This window comes from Podarcis muralis, chromosome 6 (genome assembly GCF_964188315.1).
Source record: "Podarcis muralis chromosome 6, rPodMur119.hap1.1, whole genome shotgun sequence".
Classification (NCBI taxonomy): Eukaryota; Metazoa; Chordata; class Lepidosauria; order Squamata; family Lacertidae; genus Podarcis; species Podarcis muralis.
In genome coordinates this window covers 59,817,062-59,840,369 of record NC_135660.1, presented here as the reverse complement: position 1 = coordinate 59,840,369, position 23,308 = coordinate 59,817,062, and the positions used below count along the sequence as shown (strand labels likewise).

The following is a 23,308-nucleotide window of genomic DNA, read 5'->3' as shown; positions in this document are numbered from 1 at the left end:
GTGGGGAATTATTATTTTGAAAAATCCCCGTTTCAAAGGTTATGGAAAGCTCTCATTTGAGGAGAAGGCTTCTTGCCTACCAGTTTAATGATATTACCTTTCCATGATGTAGGGATGCTTTCAAGGAAGCAACCCACTGTGTACATTCTACGCATACCAAAGTTTTAGGAAATTAGTGCCGTGAGCCTGCCTGCACATTTGAATTAACTCTTAGGCTTACCAAGATATACTAAGAAAATTAATAATGATTTTATTTGTTGTGTGTCTGTACCAAGATTCAGATATATGCTCAACCCTGTTTTTAGGAAGGAATGTTATGGAGGAAGTGATATACATGCATCATTTGATATCATATGCTTTATGCATCGTGGCCAGGGTCAAAAGGACTTGGGCATGCCACGTGGGGTTCATGTTGTTGTTTTAAAAAAATGCTTTTCTTTTTTGAATGTCAGACTTCCATGTTGTATAACAAACACAAAGTAATTTTCTTTGTGGCCACAAAGTTTGTCATTTGATAGACAGAATCCCAGAGGCTCCTCAAAGACATGTAATTTGGATAATCTTTTAGGGCTCTGGAATTTATATATGAATCAATAGTCTCAAAAGTGGAAATGCATTCACAGTGGGTATAGTATTTCTCCTAATGAAATCAATAAGAAACTTCCAATTTTAATGGAGCAGGAAGCTTATGTAGCTTGAATACTATCTTGCATTTAAAAAGGTAAGTACCATGCCTGCCACAATTAATCAGCTGAATTGTTTAAAACACCATTGCTCCACTAAAAGGTATCCCTGATTAACTGGGAAGCAGATATATAGATATATAGAGATAGAGACCTTAGAGACCAACTAAGTTAGTTATTGGTATGAGCTCATACCAATAACTAACTTAGTTGGTCTCTAAGGTGCTTCTGGTTTGTTTCAACTACAGCAGACCAACACAGCTACCTACCTGTAACGAGATAGAGATGGTTCGAGCCAGAGGAGGTTATATATGCTTTAGCCCATTGAAACCAATGGAACTTGAGTGACAGTTGTTAAGTGGGGGAGATGTGAAGTGGTGGATTATCTGCAGTTTCCAAAGTCCTACCAGCTTGCAGCAGTCAAGGTAGAAGGCAGTGGGATGGACTTACCTTATATTTGTTGATATATGTATCTTTAAAAAAAAAAATCCCCCTATTGGTTGCAGTAAAACAAAATTATTTACCTCGGTTCTTGGGTGCATGGGGAGCCAAATCTTGAGGCTCTCCAGAGAATGAAGGGACTTTGGGTACAGGCTGCAAAAGCAATTTTCACACAAAGCAATTTCCCAGCTTCTCACTGTATTAAAAGGTCTGTTCCAAGGCCTAATGCCAACTGCCAGGGATAGAAGTACCTCCAGTGCTAGATCTATGGCTATGGAGATTTTTGTGGGTGTAGCCTCCCCACCTCTCCATGAGTGGAGAGGAACCTCTGCCATATCCTAACCCTCTCTAGCCAGTGAATCTGGGCATTAGGATTGCTTTCTCTCTCTCTCTCTCCTACAGGGCTAAATTGTGACTAAGTTATTTTGCATCAAATCCACTATTTTTTTTATTATAAGTACTCATAAAAGATGTAGATGAAACAGGAGTTTTCTTTTTACTTGAAGGAAGCAATGCAGTCTGATGATGTTAACTGGTTGCCTCTCATTCTCACACACAAGTCTTATTCATTGATTAGTTGGATTTATCAGTGAATAGTGAATGGCACAACTGCACCCACTGCAAACAATATCTCAGCTTTATTTTCCATTCTTCTGCCGGTACAATTATTTTCTATTCCAAATTTTTAAGCTTTATATTTGTTCTGGCAGTGCTGTTTACAAAGGTTTGACATCAGATCGCTTGGGTAGATACAGAGAATTCAAATAATTAGAAGCGTTTCAGAAAGCCAAGGTTAATCTGATAATGGAGAGTTCCAATGAATGTTAAAGAAGCCATAGCAGTCAATTGAATTATATAATGAGCAATGTTTTTCTCTTTTTCTTTCTCCTCTTCTGGGCAGATTTATTTAAACAATGCCTTTGCTCTGGATTCATCATGGATACATCCTGAGGAGCTACGAATCTACCAGGGACACGATAAACCTCTTGTTATGACAAATCAAGTAGCTGTGGCTTTATCTAGGCCAGCTACTGCCCCTAGGCCTCTTCCTGCAGTGGTGTTAACACCCCAGCCTATTCCAGGTTAGTTAAAAATAAATAACTATGTTCTTGAGCTCTATGTTTTCCTTCCTGTTGATCTGTGCAATTTGCAGCAATGTTCCACTTTGAATTCAAAGCTGTTTCTTTTGAGGAGGCTGTATTCATTTGGGTTGAAGCAGGATGCAGATATATGTAGACTCACTTGAATGCCATCCTAGAGATTATTCAGCAATTGAGATAAATCAGGAGGGACATGAAGGGTGACTACATAGTGGCTATCATGGTATGCAGTTTAGCCTAGTCATTTGCTCTGCTGATAAACACCCTGGAAACCAAACCAGAAGCTGATTTGACATCAAGTTATGTCTTTTCCAAACTCACTGAGGAGCATCATAGGAGAAATGAATGTCTTGATGGTGAATGTAGCACAGACCCTTGTCAAGGTCAATCTCTTAAGGCTACCGGAAAGCAAAAAGACCAAAGAAAATGTTTTCACTGTGGGAAAATGGGACATCAAAGGAAATACTGCCACAAGTGGAAGTCTGAGCAGCGCAAGCAAACTCAAAAGAGACTCAATCCCTAAGCAAAGGTTGCAAGTGATGCTTCTACAGAAATCTGGGACACAAGCCTCAAAGCTATCCACAACAGAATGCCTCGTCACTGGTATGTTGTTTCTGTCACAAGCAGTCACATGTCAAATGCCAAGTCCTTCATTGCATCACTCAATCCAAACGACCAGATTTAATTTGCTGATGGGAACAGCATCACTGCTGAAGGGAAGGACCAAGGCTTTCTCAAGTGTGTCCAGCCAAGGGACAAGTTGAAGCTCATTCCCATACTCAACAAGTTATATATTCTTGATCTCTGTGGAAGTTTGTTCTCCATGAAGCATGCAACCAATAAGGGTCTTCTTGTACCATTTAACAGGAACAACTGCTTCATTAAGAAGGGAAAAGATGTACTAACCACTGCAAAGATAGATGGCGATCTTTACAAGCTTGTTCTTTCAGCAGAAGATGCAAAGGCAAGCAAGCAAGAAGTACATGACATCTGCTTGTACAAATGGAATTGCAGAATGGAGCACAGATTCCCAGATGCAACCAAGGAACTTTTGAAGAAGCAATTGACAAGATGCTTGGAATTGTCAACCTGCAGTACACTGATGAAGTGCATCATCTGTATTAAGGCAAAAGCAACTCACAAGCTGTCTTCAAAGGTCAGTGTGAACAGAGCATCTGCTGCTCTGGAGCTTGCGCACAGTGACATGTGCAAACCAGTGTCAACTCTCACAGCCAAGAGGGAACAAATACTTTCTCACATTCATTGATGACTTCAGTCATTTCTCCATGGCCTACCTTCTTAAGAGTGAAGCAGAATTATTTGAAAAACTGAAGGATTGTGTAACATTCACCAGCAAAAAATTCCAGAGAAAAGTGCAAGTGCTTCGCACGGACAAAAGTGAATTTACTGGTCATAATATCAAGCAGGAGAATGACATACAGCATCAAACCACTGCTCTGTATATGCCCTCTCAAAATGGCATCACCGAGAGAAAGCATCACTCGCTAATGGAAATGTCAATGAGCATGCTGATTGATGCTGCTGTCTCAAGGAAGTTCTGGGGTGAAGCCATGAATGCAGCCAACCACCTGCAGAAGAGAAAGCAATAGACACTACACCCTTTAAAAAACGACATGGAAAAACCCCCTGAGTATACTATCTCAGAGTTTTGGGGCTGTAAGTTCTATGCCTTACTTCTGCCCGAAAAGTGCACCAGACTGCAAAATGTGCCAAACTGTAGCAGGCTTGTTGACAGGTTACAGCAAATCCTGCAAAAGCAACAAAATTCTGGATCCTAGTACAAAGTTGCTGTCTTCAACACAGTGTACTTTGATGGGACACCATAACTTGATGTACTGAAAGAGCCAAGTAATTATTCCAGTCTAATTCACCCAAGGGGTAAGGTCTGCTAACTAAACCTTCCCTGTGCACCACCACTTTATCAGAGGTGAGGCGGCAGTGGAAGTCTCTAGTATACATAGGTTCTGGACACCTCCATACATGTTTTCCTCAGCAAGAGATGGGGAATGGCATTCCAATAGTCTGCTCGGGGGGGCGGGGACATGTGTTGTGTTAAGTTAATCTAACCTTCATGTGGCTGTTTTACCACATGCCCAACTCAGCAAGAGCCTGCCGGAATAGCTTAGTTTGCTGTCAAACAACAAAATTAGCTTTTTAAGAAGCTGAGCCAACTTTCTGTAGAATATTAATTTCAAATGTGTATTTTTAGCACTCAAATTATCCCATGTAGATGGTTATTAACATGGATGGTTAATTGATCCATCAGTTCATTAAAACCAACTTACATACCACAATATGCATGAAATCAATTCCATAAATTTGCATATCTCAGGTACGGTACACAGCTAAGCAAGCTGAAATTGGTTGATTTGTTTGCTGTTTTTGAGTATATGCCTAGAAAGGGCCAGAAGATATATCTTTCAAAGGATAAATCTGGACTTGTATTTTATGGATTCCCCCAAAAGCATACTAATTGGCAGCAATTCTGATTTTTTTTTAAGCCTCTGAATAATGATAATTAGAGAATGCAATGCATAGCAAGCCACTTGAATTTTTAAAGATTGTACTGGTCCTTCCTCCATTTGCTTAGATAAAAAAATGTATTTCAAACAATAACCAGATGGTAATTGCCCTGTCTTATTTTTACAGCTTTTCTTCTTAATGGAAAACAGTATTGCTTTAATGCAATTTTCTTCTTTCTTGTATTTTCCCAGAATAGTGCTACACAATGAGAAGAGATAATTTTCTCATACAGCACAGAGTTTCTTTGTTGGCGGAGAAATGTGATTCCTTGCCAGCCAGCAAGACTTATTTATTCCAATTAGCTTAGATTTTTATTTTGCATTGATACATGTTGGACAAGTTAGATAATTCTTGAACTTCAATGGCTTTTCAGATGTTTTACACAAAGCTGCCTTATCTTCTTGCTGCTCTTCCCTATTGATCCGCTATTGTGCCTTCCACTGAAAATTATACAAAACCATAAAATACTCTGCGGATGGACAAAATAATAGGGATGTGTATTTATCTATATCTGGATGAGAAAGAGAGTTGTGGTCTACATCCCAGCAAGGATCCATTATTAGTAGTCATTCCTGCTAATGGCCAGATATTACAAGAACACCAGACTGAAATCTATTGTAGCATTTGTTGCAATTTGATCTTTCTGTTCATTGGAAGAATAAGAGCAATTGACTTACTGTGAGTTTTTCACATTATACTCTTTTTTAAAAGGGGGTATAATGTGGAAAACGTAGCTCCTTAGGAGGCTAGTTTGTTGGTGAACTCTATTCATGTAACTGACAGTCCACTTATTTGGGGACTATAATGTAACCTTTCAGAAAGATGGAAGATGCCTTGGAGGACAAGCTCCTTTTGTTGATGAAGCTGACATAAGTAGTTCACATGAACTACTGGAATACTGGTTGCTGGAAACCACAGGAGGGGAAAGTGCTCTTGTACTTGAATCTAGCTTGCAAGTTTCCCATAGGCATCTGGCTGGGCACAGTGAAGAACAGGATGTTGGACTAGATAGGCAGGCTCTTCTTATGTTCCCATGGAAGGCAAATGGGGAGAGGGAAGGGCCAAGTGAAATATCTGATTGGGAGTAGAGGGTGGGGGTAGTTAAAGCAAAATTTCCAATAGGAAACTACAGTAATCCCTTCCCAGGATTCTGCTAACTTTTAATGCTTTGGTGCAGCAGCAGATTTCGCTTTTTCAGCTGATTTACCTTCTGTGTAGCAGCTTTAGTTCTGGGAGCTTCCGTTTCATTAAATGATCATGCTAGTATGCTATGTTGGACTTAATTTGATTTCCAGTGGCAGCCATACTAGCTTGTTGCAGCAATAAAATAAAATAAAATATAATATAAATAAATGAATGTCATAATAATGGGCTACAGTCCACTTCATCTGATGCAAGTGGTTTTGAGTGACCTGTGTTAAAGTCAATTTAAAGTTTACAGGAAAGGGTCCCAAAAGCTTTCCTGATCATGCATTGGAGATTCCACAAACGGGACACTGTGCTACTGTTGTTTTATGCTATCAAGCTCCTGTTGCTCTGTTACTTTTGCAAGTCTACCAGCTAAACTTATTCCATTAAAGATCAATCCTGTGGGAAAGGTGGAGTTCTGTAAAAGACAACCGTGGGAACAGATGGGTGAGGCATAGAGGCCCATGAAGACTGTAGTCATGTATCTCAGAGGGTATTTGTTAGTGGTCCCTTTTGGTGAATGATAACTTGATGATAGTAATGCCGTACAGAAGATTTCCATCAACCTGGTGCCCTCTAGATGTTGATGGACTACGAGTCCCATCACGACTGTGCACTGGTTCTGCTGGCTGGGCCTGATGGAAAATGTAGTCCAAAACACATGAAGCACACTAGGTTGTGGGATGCTGTTATGCAATGACCAAAAAGAGGAAGATTAGTAAACTGATTTGCATAACTTGCTTGGAATACTGAAGCATAAAACAATCCAGTACACAAAGAACTGTTGATATTAAAATTCTTTTCAATTGTTCTTCTGTGGAAGTTGTGCTGGGAAGATTGCATTTATGAGATACTTATTTGTCGAGTAATGTGTGTGAAGGAATGTAATTTCTTTTAGAACAGTTTTAATGTGATTGTCATGGCTGAACATATATAGGGATTCATGGTGAGAAACAGAATATTCACATAAGGAATTCCAATGTCCATAATTATTAGCATTCCCTCTCTCCCAAGTGGAGTGACAGCTGAATAAATAAAAACAGATTGCTCATTCATTATGAAATATTGAAGGCTGGCAAAGCTCAGATGTCTGATTTGGCAATTGCAAATACCTGAAAGCTGATTTTTTTTTCTGTAGGAAAGAGCAATGGGTCAATATACTATGGCAGATAAAATCAGATTTCAGAAACCTGCATAATCTTTTTGTTGACCCAAAGATAAAAAAAATGACACATTATTTTATCACCTAGGAATTATAGGGTTGTTTCCCCCCAACTCTGGTCAATATTTGTTGTTTAAACAGAGGACAGACTGCAAGGCAAAAATAATTTTGTCTGCTTCAGTTTGTGAAGGGTCAAAGGACTCAAGTCATTTAATGATAAGTTAGCAATGTTCTTATTTTATCTGATGTGCCACCTAAAAAGCAGGTGTACATAATCAACCATTCATTAGATACTGTTTCATTTGTCAAGGTCAGCCTGACCTTCAGCCAAGTTACACACAGCCTTTTGATTACCTTGAAGTAGCTTTGATTTCCAAGGAAAGCTACTTCATTGAACTTAATATTTCAAGATGTGCAACATTAGTTAGCATCTTTCTTTTCTTCCCTGAAAGCCATACACATTTATTATGCTTTTTGCAGTTCTCAGGAGTAAGTAGTAACATGGCAGAAAGTCAAGGGAAATTGGAAAGCTCAAGGGAAGCTGGAATAATTTTAAAGGAATGGATTGAAGTTTTTGGCTTGTTCAGTAGCCTGATCGCAACCTCTGCATAGTTTCTGTGGGATTTGGGATCCATGCACTGTATTATTATGATCTACTGACTGGTGCAGAGCCAGTGTTTTTTAATGGCCAGAGAGCAGGTGCAGCAGGTCATTCTACCAACTGTTTCCCTATTTGTGCACTGAGAATAATGATATCTATAGCACCTATAGGTTTTTGCCAGCCTGGACTCCACTGTCAGCCAGAGCTTGAGCAGCTAAAAGGAGCCAGCTTCGTCCCCCATTCCCTGCAGAAGTAGCACATGTTTTGCTTGCAAAATGTCCTAGGTTTAGTCCCTGGCATTTCCAGTTAAGACTAGCAATGACTTATTTTTGAAACCCTGGAGAGTCAGTGTAGGCAGTACTGAGCAAGATGGAGCAGTAGCCAGACTTGGTATTCAGTGGATTCTTGTGCCTGGGAGATCTTTTGATCCAAAGGCAAGGTATTCATTGAAACACAGGCATGCACACCCACATATATGACAAACATGCATGTATGTGTTGGCATATATAAATGCTGCAAACAGTAAATACATCTTTAAATATCGTTTGGTACTAGTTAAGCTAACAGACTGCCACGATGTTTTCACACTTTGTAACAGCTATGGAAATCTTTGGCCTGAAGATCTAATTGAGCTTCCTATATCTCCCCATTTGGCTTGTGAGACTGTTTTGGCCAATCCACATCCACCTGCCCCACATCTTATGTTATATATGATGCCAGGTGTGGGGCAGGTAAAGATGTGACTCCCTATCAAAACAGAGAATGGTATTCAACTAAGTTTTCCTCATAGCAGACCCTTTGGAATCAATGAACGTGACCGAGTTAGGCCTATTAAGTCCCATATGTCTACTCTGAGTAACACTTAGTTGACTACCACCCAACATTCTCAGGTCCTGTGCCTCTGCAGGCATCAGTGTTTGCAAAGACAACAATCAGCTGATTTTTGGCACTTCAAAGAACTGCTTTGTCCTCACGGTTTGAAATCAAACCATGCAGGCAAAGAAAAACTAACCACTTGATATCTTTGTGGCGTAAGATGATCGCAAGGTGGGCAGCCTCACCCACCTGTCAATATTGGTTCAAAGTGGAAGGAGATAGGAATCCAGGCCATTAGCTGGATCTAGTCCCTCAACCCTGTTGTCACATGAGCCATGGAGAATGGGGGTACAAGACTAATCTCCAAATATGTTTGGAATGGTCAAATGAAATGTGAGCCTTGCAAAGTTTGGTAGACACTATCTAGATGCTTTAAATTTTCATAATTTATGTCATTGGGCAAAAGGAAGCGAACCATAATGTTATAAGTGCCAGTAGCTTTAGGGACGTGGGTGGCGCTGTGGGTAAAAGCCTCAGCGCCTAGGGCTTGTTGATCGAAAGGTCGGCGGTTCGAATCCCCACGACGGGGTGAGCTCCCGTTGCTCGGTCCCAGCGCCTGCCAACCTAGCAGTTCGAAAGCACCCCCGGGTGCAAGTAGATAAATAGGGACTGCTTACTGGTGGGAAGGTAAACGGCGTTTCCGTGTGTGGCTCTGGCTCGCCAGATGCAGCTTTGTCACGCTGGCCACGTGACCCGGAAAGTGTCTCCGGACAGCGCTGGCCCCCGGCCTCTTAAGTGAGATGGGCGCACAACCCTAGAGTCTGTCAAGACTGGCCCGTACGGGCAGGGGTACCTTTACCTAGCTTTAGTGTTTCACTGTGCACCTAGAATAAGAAATTCATGGTCTCTGTCTAGGAGCATGAAACTGTGTATTCAGTCCTCTGTGTGTTCAGTCAGCTTCAGGGATATGCAACATCAGCCCATATGATTTGCAGGTTGCATGAACCACCTGAACTGGCAAGGCCTATTCGTGCAAATTTCTGCCAACACTGTCCTTTCAGCTCCAGTCCCCCCAGTTGAAGCTCTTGACCTCAGGAATGGCACCTTCTAATTAAGCATCTTGATGCAGTCATATGTACCAGGCAGTCACAGCAACATTTGCTGTCTTGCAGTAATTTTTCAATGGGTCCATGTTTGTATGCATCCCTGGGCTGTTAAGCAGCTGTTGAAGGCAAGTGAGGAGTCTGGAATCTGGAGTTGAGTCTGATAACAAGCAGGAATTGGAACTGAGAAGTGGTCCAGAGGTCAAAGCCCATGGTAAAGGCAGGAGTACAAACCAAAGACCAAGCCTGAAGTCGGGATTAAATATTTAGCCAAAGAACACAGAGGAATGCTCAGGGGCCAGAAAGACCTGCTGCTCAGATATTTTATAGTCCTTAAGAATGTCTTAATTCTCAGAGTGTGCGCAGGCTACAGTTGCTCATTGGTGAGAGAAATAGACTCTTCATAAGCTCAGAGGCACTCACTATTATTACTTCATTGATATTTGTGCCTAGGAATTCTGTGCCATGGATTTACTGAGCTTTTTATGAATATGAATCAGTGTTTCTCCTGTGTATGTGATTGGTAACCCAGTACATGTGAGCACCAAGGTGTCCACACAGGATTTCCTTGGTGCCTATGAGCACCAGGTTGACAATTCTCTGTTTTTATCTTATTTCTTGATGTGGCAGATCAGTTGCTAGAGCTGGAAGGCTCTGTGCCCTTGCAATCAAACTGGGTTTGTAGGATGTGGAAGGAAGGTGGGAGTACTCTCTCCCCCACTATCCAGTGGGCCATCCTGTGTACTTGCTTGTGGCATGCTGGCAATGTGAAGTTGGCTGCAGATGCTTGCTTCACCCCATGAAATGACTGAGAGAGATGCACTTGGACAGACAGAGAGATAGAGATCAATATATATATAGTGTGTATGTTTGTGTGTGTGGTGTTACTTTATCTATAGTTGACCAAATTGCACATATTTGTCTAGTTGTTGTTTTTTTAAGTTCTTTATCTGTATTATGAATATTTTACATTGTTTTATATAAGCTGCTTAGAGGGGTTTTTCTGAATAAGCAGTATATACATCTTGCTAAATAAACAAACATAAACCAGATTGAGGTATGAGTGCTGTCCAACACGAGAGAAGAAGCAAGCAGCAGGAGTTTGTGCTAGTGAGATGGGAGCAGCTGTCACTTGCTGCAATCAATGTGAGTCCCTTTGTAAAGGAGGTGACATTACTTTGAGGAGTTGGGTTATTTAAGGGACAAAAAATAACCTGATTTATACTACATGCCACTTCTGCTGCAAGAAAACAACAGCAGCAGCAAAAGGCTATTGTTTGGCCCAGAGCAGCCCTTTTAATTCACCAGGCATATTCCAAAAGGCTCAGCAACAAAGGTTCCCAAAGCCTTGAAGCCAATGTGTGCCTGACAACTGGCCTTAACAAATTCAGAGTCAATCACAGTAATGATAAGATGGTGGACTTAGGAGTTGCCTAACCCACAACTGCATGCAATGTTGAAGCCTGAGTGCCCTTCATTTGAGAGTGGGGATGTGCTAGCTGTTGTTGTTGTTTAGTCGTGTCCAGCTCTTCGTGACCCCATGGACCAGAGCACGCCAGTCACTCCTGTCTTCCACTGCCTCCCGCAGTTTGGTCAGACTCACCCCACCTTTAATTACCGTATTTTTCGCTCTATAGGACACACTTTTTCCCCTCTAAAAAGTAAGGGGAAATGTGTGTGCGTCTTATGGAGCGAATGCAGGCTGCATGGCTAAACCCAAAGCCAGAACAGGGAGACGGAGCACTGCACAGCGCTCCATCTCGCTGTTCTAGCTTGGGGTTAGCTGCGCAAAGCCTCCACAGGACAGTGGGGAGAAGGCACCCCGCTGCCCTGGGGAGGCTTCAAAGGCTGTCCCCAAAGCCAGAACAGCAAGAGGCTATCCCAGAAGCCAGATCCCTCTTGCTGTTCTGGCTTCTGGGGTTCAGAATTTTATCCTTCTTGTGTCCTCCCCCCCCCCCCCAAACTAGGTGTGTCTTATCTTCCGGTGCGTCCTATAGAGCAGAAAATACAGTACATCCCTATTGTCCTCCACACATTAGAGGGCAAAGTATGTAGTACTCATAAAGACTCCCTGTGAGATAGAGGTCACATTTACACGATACATTGCACATGGCTCCCTGCCTCCCCGAGAATCCTGGGGTTTGTAGTTTATTAAGGGTTCCTGGAACTGTAGCTACAGTTCCCAGGATTTAAAGTCACAGCACTTTGGCATGGTTGGAATACAGCGTGTGGTAAATTAATATATATCTGGTAACACTATGATTTCCAACATAATACAAACAGGTAATAAAAATCAATATGGTTAAAAACTGAAGGAATGTTTATATTTTGTGAGTCCCTTTAGTATTATAAAAGACTTTACAAGCTTGCATTTATGGATTTGTGAATTTTTAATTGATTATTACTTTGCATGTCTCAGGATTACAATATTGTGTTCAAAGTGACACACTGCTGATTGCCATTTTATAAGTTTGTAATTTAGTGCATCCTAATGTAGCTTTGCCAGGAAACAAGTGAGCAGAGATGCAAAGACCTACATCCTATTTGGGTGGTATCACTCATAAGATTATAATCGTGTGTAGCCAGGGAGAATAACCATTTTGCTGGCTCCGAAGCCAGGGAGCAATATTGCTCTTTTTAAACACAGGTGACAAGCGAGTCACTGTTTGCAACCTTAGCATGAAGGATGCTTTTAAATTCATGGTTCTATAAATATTTTTTTCTTAATGCAAAGGTCTAGCTTTCAGTAAACACCATTGTTATGTGACATTCTCATACTGAACCTTAAAATAATTAAACCACTTTATCAGAATGTGCACACAGTACAGGCCAAGGGAATCACGTGTTTAAAATCCCCTTGACCTTTATGTACAATATTGAAAGGACAATGAATAATCATGATCACTTCTGAATGATGTGCCTGTTCCTGTCTGCCCATTTCTAAGGCTGAGCAAACAATTTGATCTAAGCATCTTCCTCCAGATACATTTCACTTCTTTCTCCAAGTCATTCCAATTCCCCATTGTCTGCCTGGATTTTGCATTCAATCCAAGTATCTGCTAGTAAAAGTTCAAGGCTCAAATTCTAGGCATGATGTATTCTAGCTTCTTATGGATTGAGAGCATAGTGACGGCTGCAAAGCTCAAAACCTATCTCTCTCCCCCCCCCCCCCCGACACAAATATATAGGGATCCTGTGCCATTGTTGACATTGCACTTTGGTTCCTTTATTCTCCACATTAGAATCTACAAATCATTTGAACTGGCATGCTCACTCTTAAAGCAGAACATACTGAGACCCACTGAAACAAACATGCATGCCTATAAGCCCATTTTGCTTCATGGAAGCAACTGACATTATTGCATATTTCATTCATTCCCATTTACCTCAGTGAGACCACTCTAAACAGAGACAGCATGCATACATGGAAGTAGTCCCCAATTAGGTGTTGCTTCTGAGGAAACCTTCCTGGCTTGGAATGGCCAGTACACACAAACACACATACACATTGACAATCCTTTTCATATGTTGAAGAAGTGAGTGGGCATGCATCTTCCATTTCTGCTCACAAAGAGGATAGCCAGCCCAAGAAGTATATGTTGGTTGACTCAAGCTGTTTGTGAAACCAGCTATGAGACCCTACTTGTCAAAACCTACTCATTCTGAAGCAGCTAAGTGAATTAGGAATGTGCTGAATTCCCCATAGAGATGTCACCACCAACTGTTTTTGCATCTTTTAACATCCTTGTACGTTTTGCCTGCATAGGACCCTCCAAATCGGCTTTTGAAATCTATGGAGGTGAATGCAAATACTTTGAGATCAGAACATGTAGCATTTATGTACTTGTGAAGAAATAAACATGCTCTTGATCACTTCTGGTATCTACAAGAAAAGGTGACATCTCTATCACTAGTATTGCACTGAAAGCATTTCCCAGCAAGCAAGGCCACAGCAACGTGTGCCATTGTAAAGAAAATCTATCTGTTTTCATCAGAAAAAAAGTATCTGCTCTGGAAAGATCAATGGACACTGCACATTCCTTTATAGTACTGCTAAACTGAAGGCAGAAGCAGCTGTATTGTGGTAGCCCAGAAACAATCATTAGGTGACCAAAGTGTAAGTGTGTGTGTGTGTGTGTGTGTGTGTGTGTGTGTTCATGAATAATATTTTAGTGCTATTTTGCTCTGCTTAAGAATTACTAAAGTTGCCAAAATGTCAGAGAGTTGGATAACAACAACTTAAATGATAGTACTTTTTAAACTCTGTAGCTTATAGTTAGCTAAGCTTCAGATGTTGTAGACTACAACCCCCCCCCCCATCATCCCTGGCAAATACCCATGCTGGCTGGATCTGATGGGAGTTGTAGTCCACAACAACTAGAGAGCACCATGTTAGCAATCCCAGTGGTAACTTCTAAGCCACAGACATTAATCTTTTGGCATTTAAGACTGCAAACATTTTAAAGTTGAGATGTTTCTGAGAATTCATGAACCAGGGGTGGAGTGGTTCTCAGTTTTGTGCTGCACAATCAGAATTAGGGATGAGATTTTCCTCATCTGAATTTCTCCCCAGATTTTGGTATTCTGAATTACTGGGTATTATTTCAGAAGTGAAACTAATGCATCAATAATTATTCTCTCTTCCAAAAACACAAACAAACTGATTATTTCTTAATTTTGTATTAATAAGGACCATTCCACACAAACACTTTGCCACATTTTTCAGTTCAATTCAATGAAGAGGTGATTGAGACTGGATGGCTCTAGCCTAGGATAAATGCATATCTCAAGCAAGGCTCCACACACTCTGTCATCTCTCCAGTAGTCTCCCATGTCCGAGGAGTAAGCTGTTGGGAAGAATAATGTCCTTGCTCATTCATCCTTTCAGGGTCAGAGTTGCATTGGAACTCTGTCTCTGGTTACAGCTTGTTCCTTCTACCACAGATCTTTAACCTGCAAGGAAAGGGGAGCTTACCATGAGTTTGGGGCCATCACTATCAGTCAAGGCAGTGGAGTGTTTAGGGCTTCACAAAGGTGAAAGTGCTCCCCATTGCTTCCCCCAATTTGTTGTGAGGGACTCATCTGGATTAGGGGTTGGTGGCAAATGGCTCCTCTACAATTCAAACTGCTTCTGAAAGGCACCACTACAATCTATTCTATAAGGCATGGGCATAGCCAGGGTTTTTGTTAGGTGGGCCAGGCTTTTGCGGGGGAGGGCAGAGCCTCAGATTTGAATTGATTTGTATTCATTTTGATTGAATGGAGGGGCAGCTGCCCACCCTGCTCTCCTTGGCTACATCCATGTATAAGGTTGGATTGATAACCAGTTGAAGCTCTGTTCTGACATTGTACCTTTCAAGGAGGTGACCAAGTGCATTCACATGTTGAATGAGAAGGTCTGAAGAAGGCTTGTAAGCGTGTGATGTTGATGATGTTGCGTGTGATGTTGATTACAAACTCCCCTTTTCCCCAGAACAGGATTCAAGTATTTAATTTACAAAAATTAAAATAGCACAGACATAATAGAAAAAGCTTAAAAGATAATAAGAATTAAACTTTCAATAGAATTAAAACTATATAAATACAAATTTATTCAAATACAGCTAATAAAAACGGCACAGTACTATTAAGCCCTTTCCTTAAAAAAACAGTCAGTTCCCAAAGGCCTTCTGCTAGCAGGACAAGAAGAAGAGTTTGGATTTGATATCCCGCCTTTCACTCCCTTTAAGGAGTCTCAAAGTGGCTAACATTCTCCTTTCCCTTCCTCCCCCACAACAAACACTCTGTGAGGTGAGTGGGGCTGAGAGACTTCAAAGAAGTGTGACTGGCCCAAGGTCACCCAGCAGCTGCATGTGGAGGAGCGGAGACGCGAACCCGGTTCACCAGATTACGAGTCTATCGCTCTTAACCACTACACCACACTGGCTCTCAAGGTGGCACCCAACATGGTGGGAGCCAATTTTCCTTCTCTAGGAGGAGGTCCTCTCCCGTGTACCCACCAAGCATGCCTGTGGGGGTGGTAGAACTGAAAGAAGGGCCTCCCTTGAAGACTTCAGAGCCCAGGCAGCTTCAAATGGGAGACCAGATAGCCTGGGCCTAAGCCGTATATGGCTTTATAGGTTCAGGTGACACACTTACAAATCCACCTTCAGGACCTTCCTGCTCAGAGGGGCAGGGCAAGTGTAGAGGGGTTGGGGTCCTACACACAACCTAGCACCCCCTCCATGAAAACAATTTAAGAATGCCTGAACAGGGCTATACAGTTTCTGCTTAACGCAGAGATGTTCAAGGGCTCTGCATATGTTGCCTACCCCGAGCTCTGTTTCGTAGGTTTCCCTCAAGCAGTCTCCCAAATGCATTACAGTACCAACAAGGTTGCCCATGTGATCATTCACGACGTGCATATCAGAACATATCCTTGACACAGTGGGAATTTGCCAGCGTAGCTCCAGAAAAGTACTTGGTAGAGTTCTCTCAAGGTTAATGGAAGTTCTTTTAAAAGAGAGTGCAGAGGTGGGAGTGCGTGGTTGTTGCTTCTAACGAAAGATCTCTCTCTCTTATTACTCACTGAAGTTTCTTAGGCTCATCAGTTTCCCAAATATTTTGTTTTTCACATTTGTGAGAGCCTTCTAGCATGTTGGCAGCCAACAACTAGTTGAATTGACAGAGAAACAGCAACAGCAATCAATATCCATATGGCAGAAGCCGGCAGCAGCGGCAGCAACAATTAAGAAACATGCGGCCAGACTTGTTGTAGCAAAACAAGAAAATGTATAATCCTAACAACCATTAACTTCAGATACAGATCTAGCCGGGACTGGCAGCTCTCACTCTATTTTTGCAATCCATCAAATTTTCTGAGCAAGTGGCATGTTTTCTGAGGAATATGAGACAGAAGAATATAATCAACACATAGCCATCAGTAATCATGGGAGCTGCCGAGTCATTTGGGGGGGAAACAGGAACAAACTCTCTGCTAAATGTCTACCTTTCTGCTTCTCTTTGGTTAGACAGGCTTTCTCCTTTCCCCCTGAGGCCTTTGATTCACAAACTCCATTTATTCTGTCTTTGATTTCAAGTGCCGGCCATATTTCACTGAAACATAGGAAGCTGCCTTGTACTGACTCAGAACATCAGGCCACCATGCTCAGTATTATAACACAAAGCAGCAGCTGAGATTTTCAGACAGGAATCTTTCCAAGCCATACCTGTAGATGTCACATCAGGAATGCAATTTGGGATCTTTTGCAATTGGATCGTGTGCTCTGCTGCTGAACAATGTCCTTTCTTCTATGCTATTGTAATTGTGTAGTGTGTGTGTGTGTGTGTGTGTGTGTGCACATGCCCAAAGCAGCAAGATCACTATTACAGAAACCAGGATAATCCACTGAAACTTGAGAATGTTTGGCCTTCCTAATAAAAGAAGAACCTAATATCCAAATTAGTTACTTAACTTTCTGTCACAAGTGCTTCTTCCTAGACCACTCCTTATAAGCTTGGTAGGGTTTTAAGACAACAGAGTTATAGCCAGAGATGGTGACTTACATGATATAGTTTTATGTCCATTGTCCAAGTTGGGAAGTTCTAAGAACAACAACTATAATAATAATAATAATAATCTTTATTGCTGTCCAATGACCCTTAACATGGATTCAGAATAAAATACAGATTCATACAGACAACCCCCCCCCCCCCCAGGGAAGGAAGACCAAAGCGTTATTTGTTTAATCATGGATATGTTGATATTTGATTCGTATGACTACTGAAAGGAACTTTGCCACGGCCACTGTGATATCATTGGATTTGTTGTCCAGAAGATATTTGATATAGTAGGCTTCAGATTGACCCGGCTGATTTGCCAATAGTGGTTTAATCAATAGTTCCCTAGCTTGATCGTATTGTCCGCAATGCAATAAAATATGCCTCATGCAGTCGACACACAGCACACACAGATCCCTTTTTGATAAGGGATACCTCTCAGTCTGCCGTTTAACACTTCTGATGGGAATATATTTAGTCTGGCTTTGGTGAAAAGACGCCAGTATGTTGGTACAGACAAATTTCTAAAATATGCAGGTGTCTGAAACTTGAACCCATAGTGAATTCCTACTGCTACAGATAAAATGAGACTGAGATCGGAGATCACTAAGTGATATGTCCCAGAGCCTTTGCCTCAGAGATTCAAGGGCGGTATCATAGCCCAGATGGTACAGGAGAGAAGGTGGCATACCAATTAAAGTGGCTTTTCTAACCATAATTTTCATCCATGAGTTGGTAAACTCCTCATTGTTTAGGTATGCAAGTAACCCCTTCCCTAGGCCAAAGACTGAGATCTTGAGCTAATATCTCAGGGCAGCCCACCATGCTTTAGTTGATAGAGGACATTCACCTGTTTCTAAAAAATAGTACAGTGGTACCTCTGGTTACGTACTTAATTTGTTCCAGAGGTCCGTTCTTAACCTGAAACTGTTCTTAACCTGAAGCACCACTTTAGCTAATGAGGCCTCCCGCTGCTGCTGCGCCGCCGCCGCACGATTTCTGTTCTTACCCTGAAGCAAAGTTCTTAACCCGAGGTACTATTTCTGGGTTAGTGGAGTCTGTAACCTGAAGCGTATGTAACCCGAGGTACCACTGTATTGCATTTGGAACACAATTTGGAACTTGTAGGAGGGACCAGAGAAACTTAGCCTGGAAGCCATTGAACCTGGAGAATGAGCCATTGAACCAGACGTTTGGGGAGTAGAGTTGAGAGACAGATTTTGCATTAAATACCTTAATGGCTGACGGAACATAATGGCCTCCCCTTATATAAAAGAATCGAAGTATAGCCATGTTTGCCTACCTCCGCCTTTTGACAGGTGGTCTGCCAATGATGTTTTCAGGACTTGGAATGATGGAATAGAAGCCCTAGGTACTGGAAGAATTTGGTCTGCTCTAGTTTGTGACTGTCTAGTACCCATTTACAACTATGCCTAGGAGTTCCAAGTGTTCCCCCCTCCCCCACCATACAAGTCAGTTCCCCCAAGTAGCTATACTATATATATAGCCTTATGAAGAAAATCAACTGAATACCAAATTTCAATAGGTTCGTAATCACATGAAGGGTGGACTTAACTTTTGGCAGTTGCATCACCTCCAGTATGCTAGATTCATGTAGGTAGCCGTGTTGGTCTGACGCAGTCTAAATAAAAAGAAAAATAATTAAATAAAAAAATGTCCAGTAACACCTTATAGACCAACTAAGTTTGTTCTGGGTATAAGCTTGTTCTGTTAACCACTGCAATTAGGACAATTGTCCAGTCGTCAACAGGTTTACCATACCCATTGAGTCAATCACCCATCTCCTACTACTCTTCTGAGAAATACCCCACCCTACCCTCCCACTATATTTAAGGGTCTGGTGACTTCTGTTTCAGTATATCTGAAGAAGTGTGCATGCACACAAAAGCTTATACCCAAAACAAACTTAGTTGGTCTATAAGGTGCTACTGGACAATTTTTTATTTAATTATTATTTTTATTTCTCCAGTATGCTGTGACACACACATGTGACACTTAGGTTGGAAGGGGCCATGAGGATAACCTAGTCCAACCCCCTGCAATGCAGGAGTTTTGCCCATTGTGGGGCTAGAGTCCACAACCCTAAGATTATGAGTCTCACCAATTGAGCTATCCCTAAGATCAGCAAGAAATGAATAGCTTTACTGCAATTATATGAAAACAAAAGGTAAGTATGCCTCATCCTGCTTGTTACAGTGGGGAATGCTGAACTTGAAGTTACCACCTTACATCTGGAAGGTAAACATTAAAAAAATTTAGCTGACAGGATGCATGCTAAGAGTTGCTCACTTATATTAGGTTTGGGCCATTCCTGGTTGCTGCTCTGTGGAGAAACCAGCTGCCTTTGGCACAGTGCACTTCAGTGGATCTCAGATGCTGCTTGTTGATGAATGCAGTCAAGCAGGACATCATCTCCCTCCCATCCAAAGGTGTCCCAGTTGGTTGTGGAGAACATAGCGAACAACTTGCGAACTAATTTGCTGTGGACATAAAATCTGTCTTCCAGTGTGACACTGAATGGTTCAGCATCTATCAACAATCTGGTGGGGTCGTAAGCCTCTGCTAAGGGACTCTATAATGTACAGGTTACAGTGGAACCTCAGTTTTCGAGCATCTCAGAAGCCGACCAATTCAGAACCCGAACACCAGAAACCTGGAAGTAATTGCACCTGTTTTCGAACGTTTTTCAGAAGTTGAACGGCTTCCAGTGTGTCTCCCCCCCCCCATTGACTTTGTAGCCAGCCGTTTGATATTTGGTGTTTGACCACTTTGGAAGCCGAACGGTCTTCCAGAACGGATTACGTTTGAAAACCGAGGTTCCACTGTATTTCCATCTCTGCAACATCCAGTATGATGACAAACACTTCTCTAGTAAAAACAACAACCCAAAACCAACCAATTCTAAAATCCCAAATCTGCATCCAGCAGGGGAATCAGCCATGGTTAGCCAGGTATCCTGAGTCTGATTAAAACATTTTTATTTATAAAGTGAGATATGCAGAAAGCCAGCTGTCCACCTTAGTCCCAAGAGAAAGATGGACAAAGTTCTGAATGCTGCTTAAAACTAGATTTGAAATGCACTTGAGGAATTGTAGCAAGGCAGGTGGTTGTTTTATTTCTCTTGCATCTTTTCTGGACGTATACCCTCTTTTTTCTTTCTACATTTTATTTGGGGTTCTAAAAGAAAAAGTAGATCAAATGCATCCTGTGACATCTAGGCCAGTTCATTATTAAACTTTTCACCTCCTTGAGCAGATAGACTATATATCCCCAGCAATCATGTAGGTAATGGCATCAAAAGAAAATCTGTCATATAATATATGTCACTAGGAAATGCCTAAAGTCATGACTCAGATCAAACAGGGCTTTTTCAGAATTACTACTCGCCTTCTATTGCTGTGAGGATTTCCGCCTGAACTGAAAACATTTGCTAAATGATGTAATAAGCTAATGACTGCTTAATTTTTGAATGCAGAGCTCAGTGCAGAGAGGGTAACAGCTGTTGTTTGTCAAATTAACTTTCCTTAAGTTTTTTTACTATCCATTTTCCTGTTGATTTAGCATACTTAGCAGTGATTAAGCACCAAAGGCCTCCTCCTAAACCTGTTTTGTGGAGGTAAAAGCTATGCAGGAAAGGGTTAATTCTTCTTCATTGCCACAGTATTTCCCACTCCTTAATGGAATCAACTAGCACATCTCTTCTGCTCTTAAAAGTTAAAAACCGTCTGATAACATATTCTTCTGCTTCATTTGAGGAGCAAATATAAGGGCCATTTCACATGCTAAGGCTGTGTACACACCATAAACTTAAAGCACGCACCCTCTAAATCCTGGGAACTGTAGTTTGCTAAGGGTGCTGGGAATTGTAGATCCATGATGGGTACAGTTCCCAAGATTCTTGGGCAGGGGAGGTATAGTGTATATGTAGCTACACAGAACCAGGCAGTAAAGACCAGACCATAAGGGCAAGTGGGGTACTGCCTCACTAACTGCAGTCTGCCCTCAGCCAGCCTCCACCTGCCACCAGCTTCCTCCTTAGCCTTAGTTAGTACAACTCAACAAGGAAGAGGATGGGGACAAGTCTTGAATTAGTAGGTTCTGCCTGTGATTAGCTCTGGCTCTGCTTACTATTGGTCCCCCTGCCTTGCCAGTCCCAATGGACACTGGCCACTACTGGGAGTAGGCAATTGTTAGAATGTGGTCTGGGGGTCTGATCCCCATGTTTTGTGCAGCAGTCCTCATAAGGGCTGCCTCTTACCTCTTTTAAAATTGGTTCCCCCCTTTACTAATAGGGTGCCTTCATGTTAATTTCTCAGAGGCAAATACATGCATGTATTAGCATATGCATTTTTATGCAAATTTGTACCGTGAGCTTGTGTCCAAGCTCTTTCAGTGCCTAGCAGCAGCAGCCCCTCCCTGCACAGAGGCTATCTTTGACTTGCTACTGATCATACACTGAAGAGGAGCTGCACCCCATTGTAGCTTCTTGGCAAGTGGACCACCGGAATCCAATGTGTGTTTGGAAATGCATTTTATCACTTTAGTCGTTTATATTTTCCAATGTACACCTAAATATGTAACGTCTGAAAAAATTCACTGTTGTCAGCTGTTCAGTTGTTCTACTGGATGGTGAATTATTCTGATTTGTTTTTAGGGTGTTTTTTTTTTGTTAATTTTAATTGTAAACTTCCTCAAAATCTTCTGATAAGCAATATGTTAATAGATTTTTTTTAAAATAACAGATCATTTATTATAATAGATTTATTTATATTATGTAGAAAGCAAGGTGCAAAGATGTTGCATGCAGTTAATCTGTGATATTTTACTGTATCTTTGGTTTCTATGGAAGCCGCCCAGAGTGGCTGGGGAAACCCAGCCAGATGGGCGGGGTACAAATAATAAATTATTATTATTATTATTATTATTATTATTATTATTATTATTCCCACCTTTTCTTCCAAGGAGCTCAGCTTGTTTCATAGATGAGCAATGATTTCAATCTGAGTCTTCTATATTCAAACCAAACTCTCTATCCACTCTTCAGCATCTGGTGATTGAACCACATATCTGATACATATCTGATACATACTAGGTTGTAAAGGTGTTCCATGGACTACAAAAAAGGGAACATCTTAACCATGTCAAAGAGATGGAGAAAGGAACAGCTCTGGTAGAATCTTTCCTTTGACTCCTCTGGGACTTTTGCAGGATTAGGTTGCTGAGTGCATGATTTTATGTGAATGTCAAAAAATTTCAATGTTCAATGAATATAATGCAAATCATACTTGGTTTTCTCATAGGTGGGTGCCTTAAACAAGCTGGCAGTAACCAGACCATTGCATTTGCAGCAGCCATGGTATCAGTAGATGCAGATGCCCCTCAGGGACCATCGACAAGTATTCAGCCATGTCGTGTGCTAACTTTGTCACCAATCAAAATACCAGTTTTGACATCACCTTTCCCAGGTATGATCCATTTCCCTTATTTATCATTGTTAAATATTAAAAAAAAAATAATCTGTGGTTTGTAAATTGGTAGACCAAGACTACATTGTAAAGTTCCTGGTTTAGGTTTCCAAAGTAATTGTGGTGGAAGATGGATACTGTAAAGAACATTGGCGCATTTCAACTTTGAAGTAGATCTTGACAGGATTTTTTTCTAAGAAGCCAAAATTGTTCGTGTGCAATTGCTTAAGCTTTGTCTTCCCATTTCTCCTATTCCCAATAATGGCCCCATATTCTGAACTCATTTTGGGGGCATCCGTTTTGATATATACATTTGTATTCATTGGTTGCTTGAATTGTATGATCCTTCAGTGTTTTCAAGAACATTGGTGGTGTTTTGATGACGTGTGACGTAATATTGCTATTGGGGTGAGCATGGGGACAGTGCATGTGAACGAGACAATGCACATGATAAGTTTCACTCAAAAGTTGTGTCTTTTGTATGGAGTGAGGGGCCAGAGCAATCTGCTCTGCATGTAGACAGTCCCAAGTTCAGCCTCTGACATCTCCAGGTAGGGATGGGACAGAACACCTGCTTGAAACCCCTGAGAGCAGCTGCCACACTGTGTTGACAATACTAGACTAGATGGACCAGGGTCTGACTTA

At 41.5% G+C, this 23,308-nt stretch overlaps 1 protein-coding gene across 1 annotated transcript in view; it reads left to right on the top strand.

Annotated features, from left to right (window-relative positions):
• The window catches only part of TCERG1L (transcription elongation regulator 1 like), a 163,678-nt gene that overhangs the window by 7,556 nt on the left and 132,814 nt on the right, over positions 1-23,308 (top strand). The window contains exons 3-4 of the mRNA XM_028729901.2: positions 2,026-2,206; positions 22,499-22,663. Of these exons, the coding sequence (XP_028585734.2) occupies positions 2,026-2,206; positions 22,499-22,663 (346 nt within the window). The remainder of the gene's footprint in view (positions 1-2,025; positions 2,207-22,498; positions 22,664-23,308) is intronic.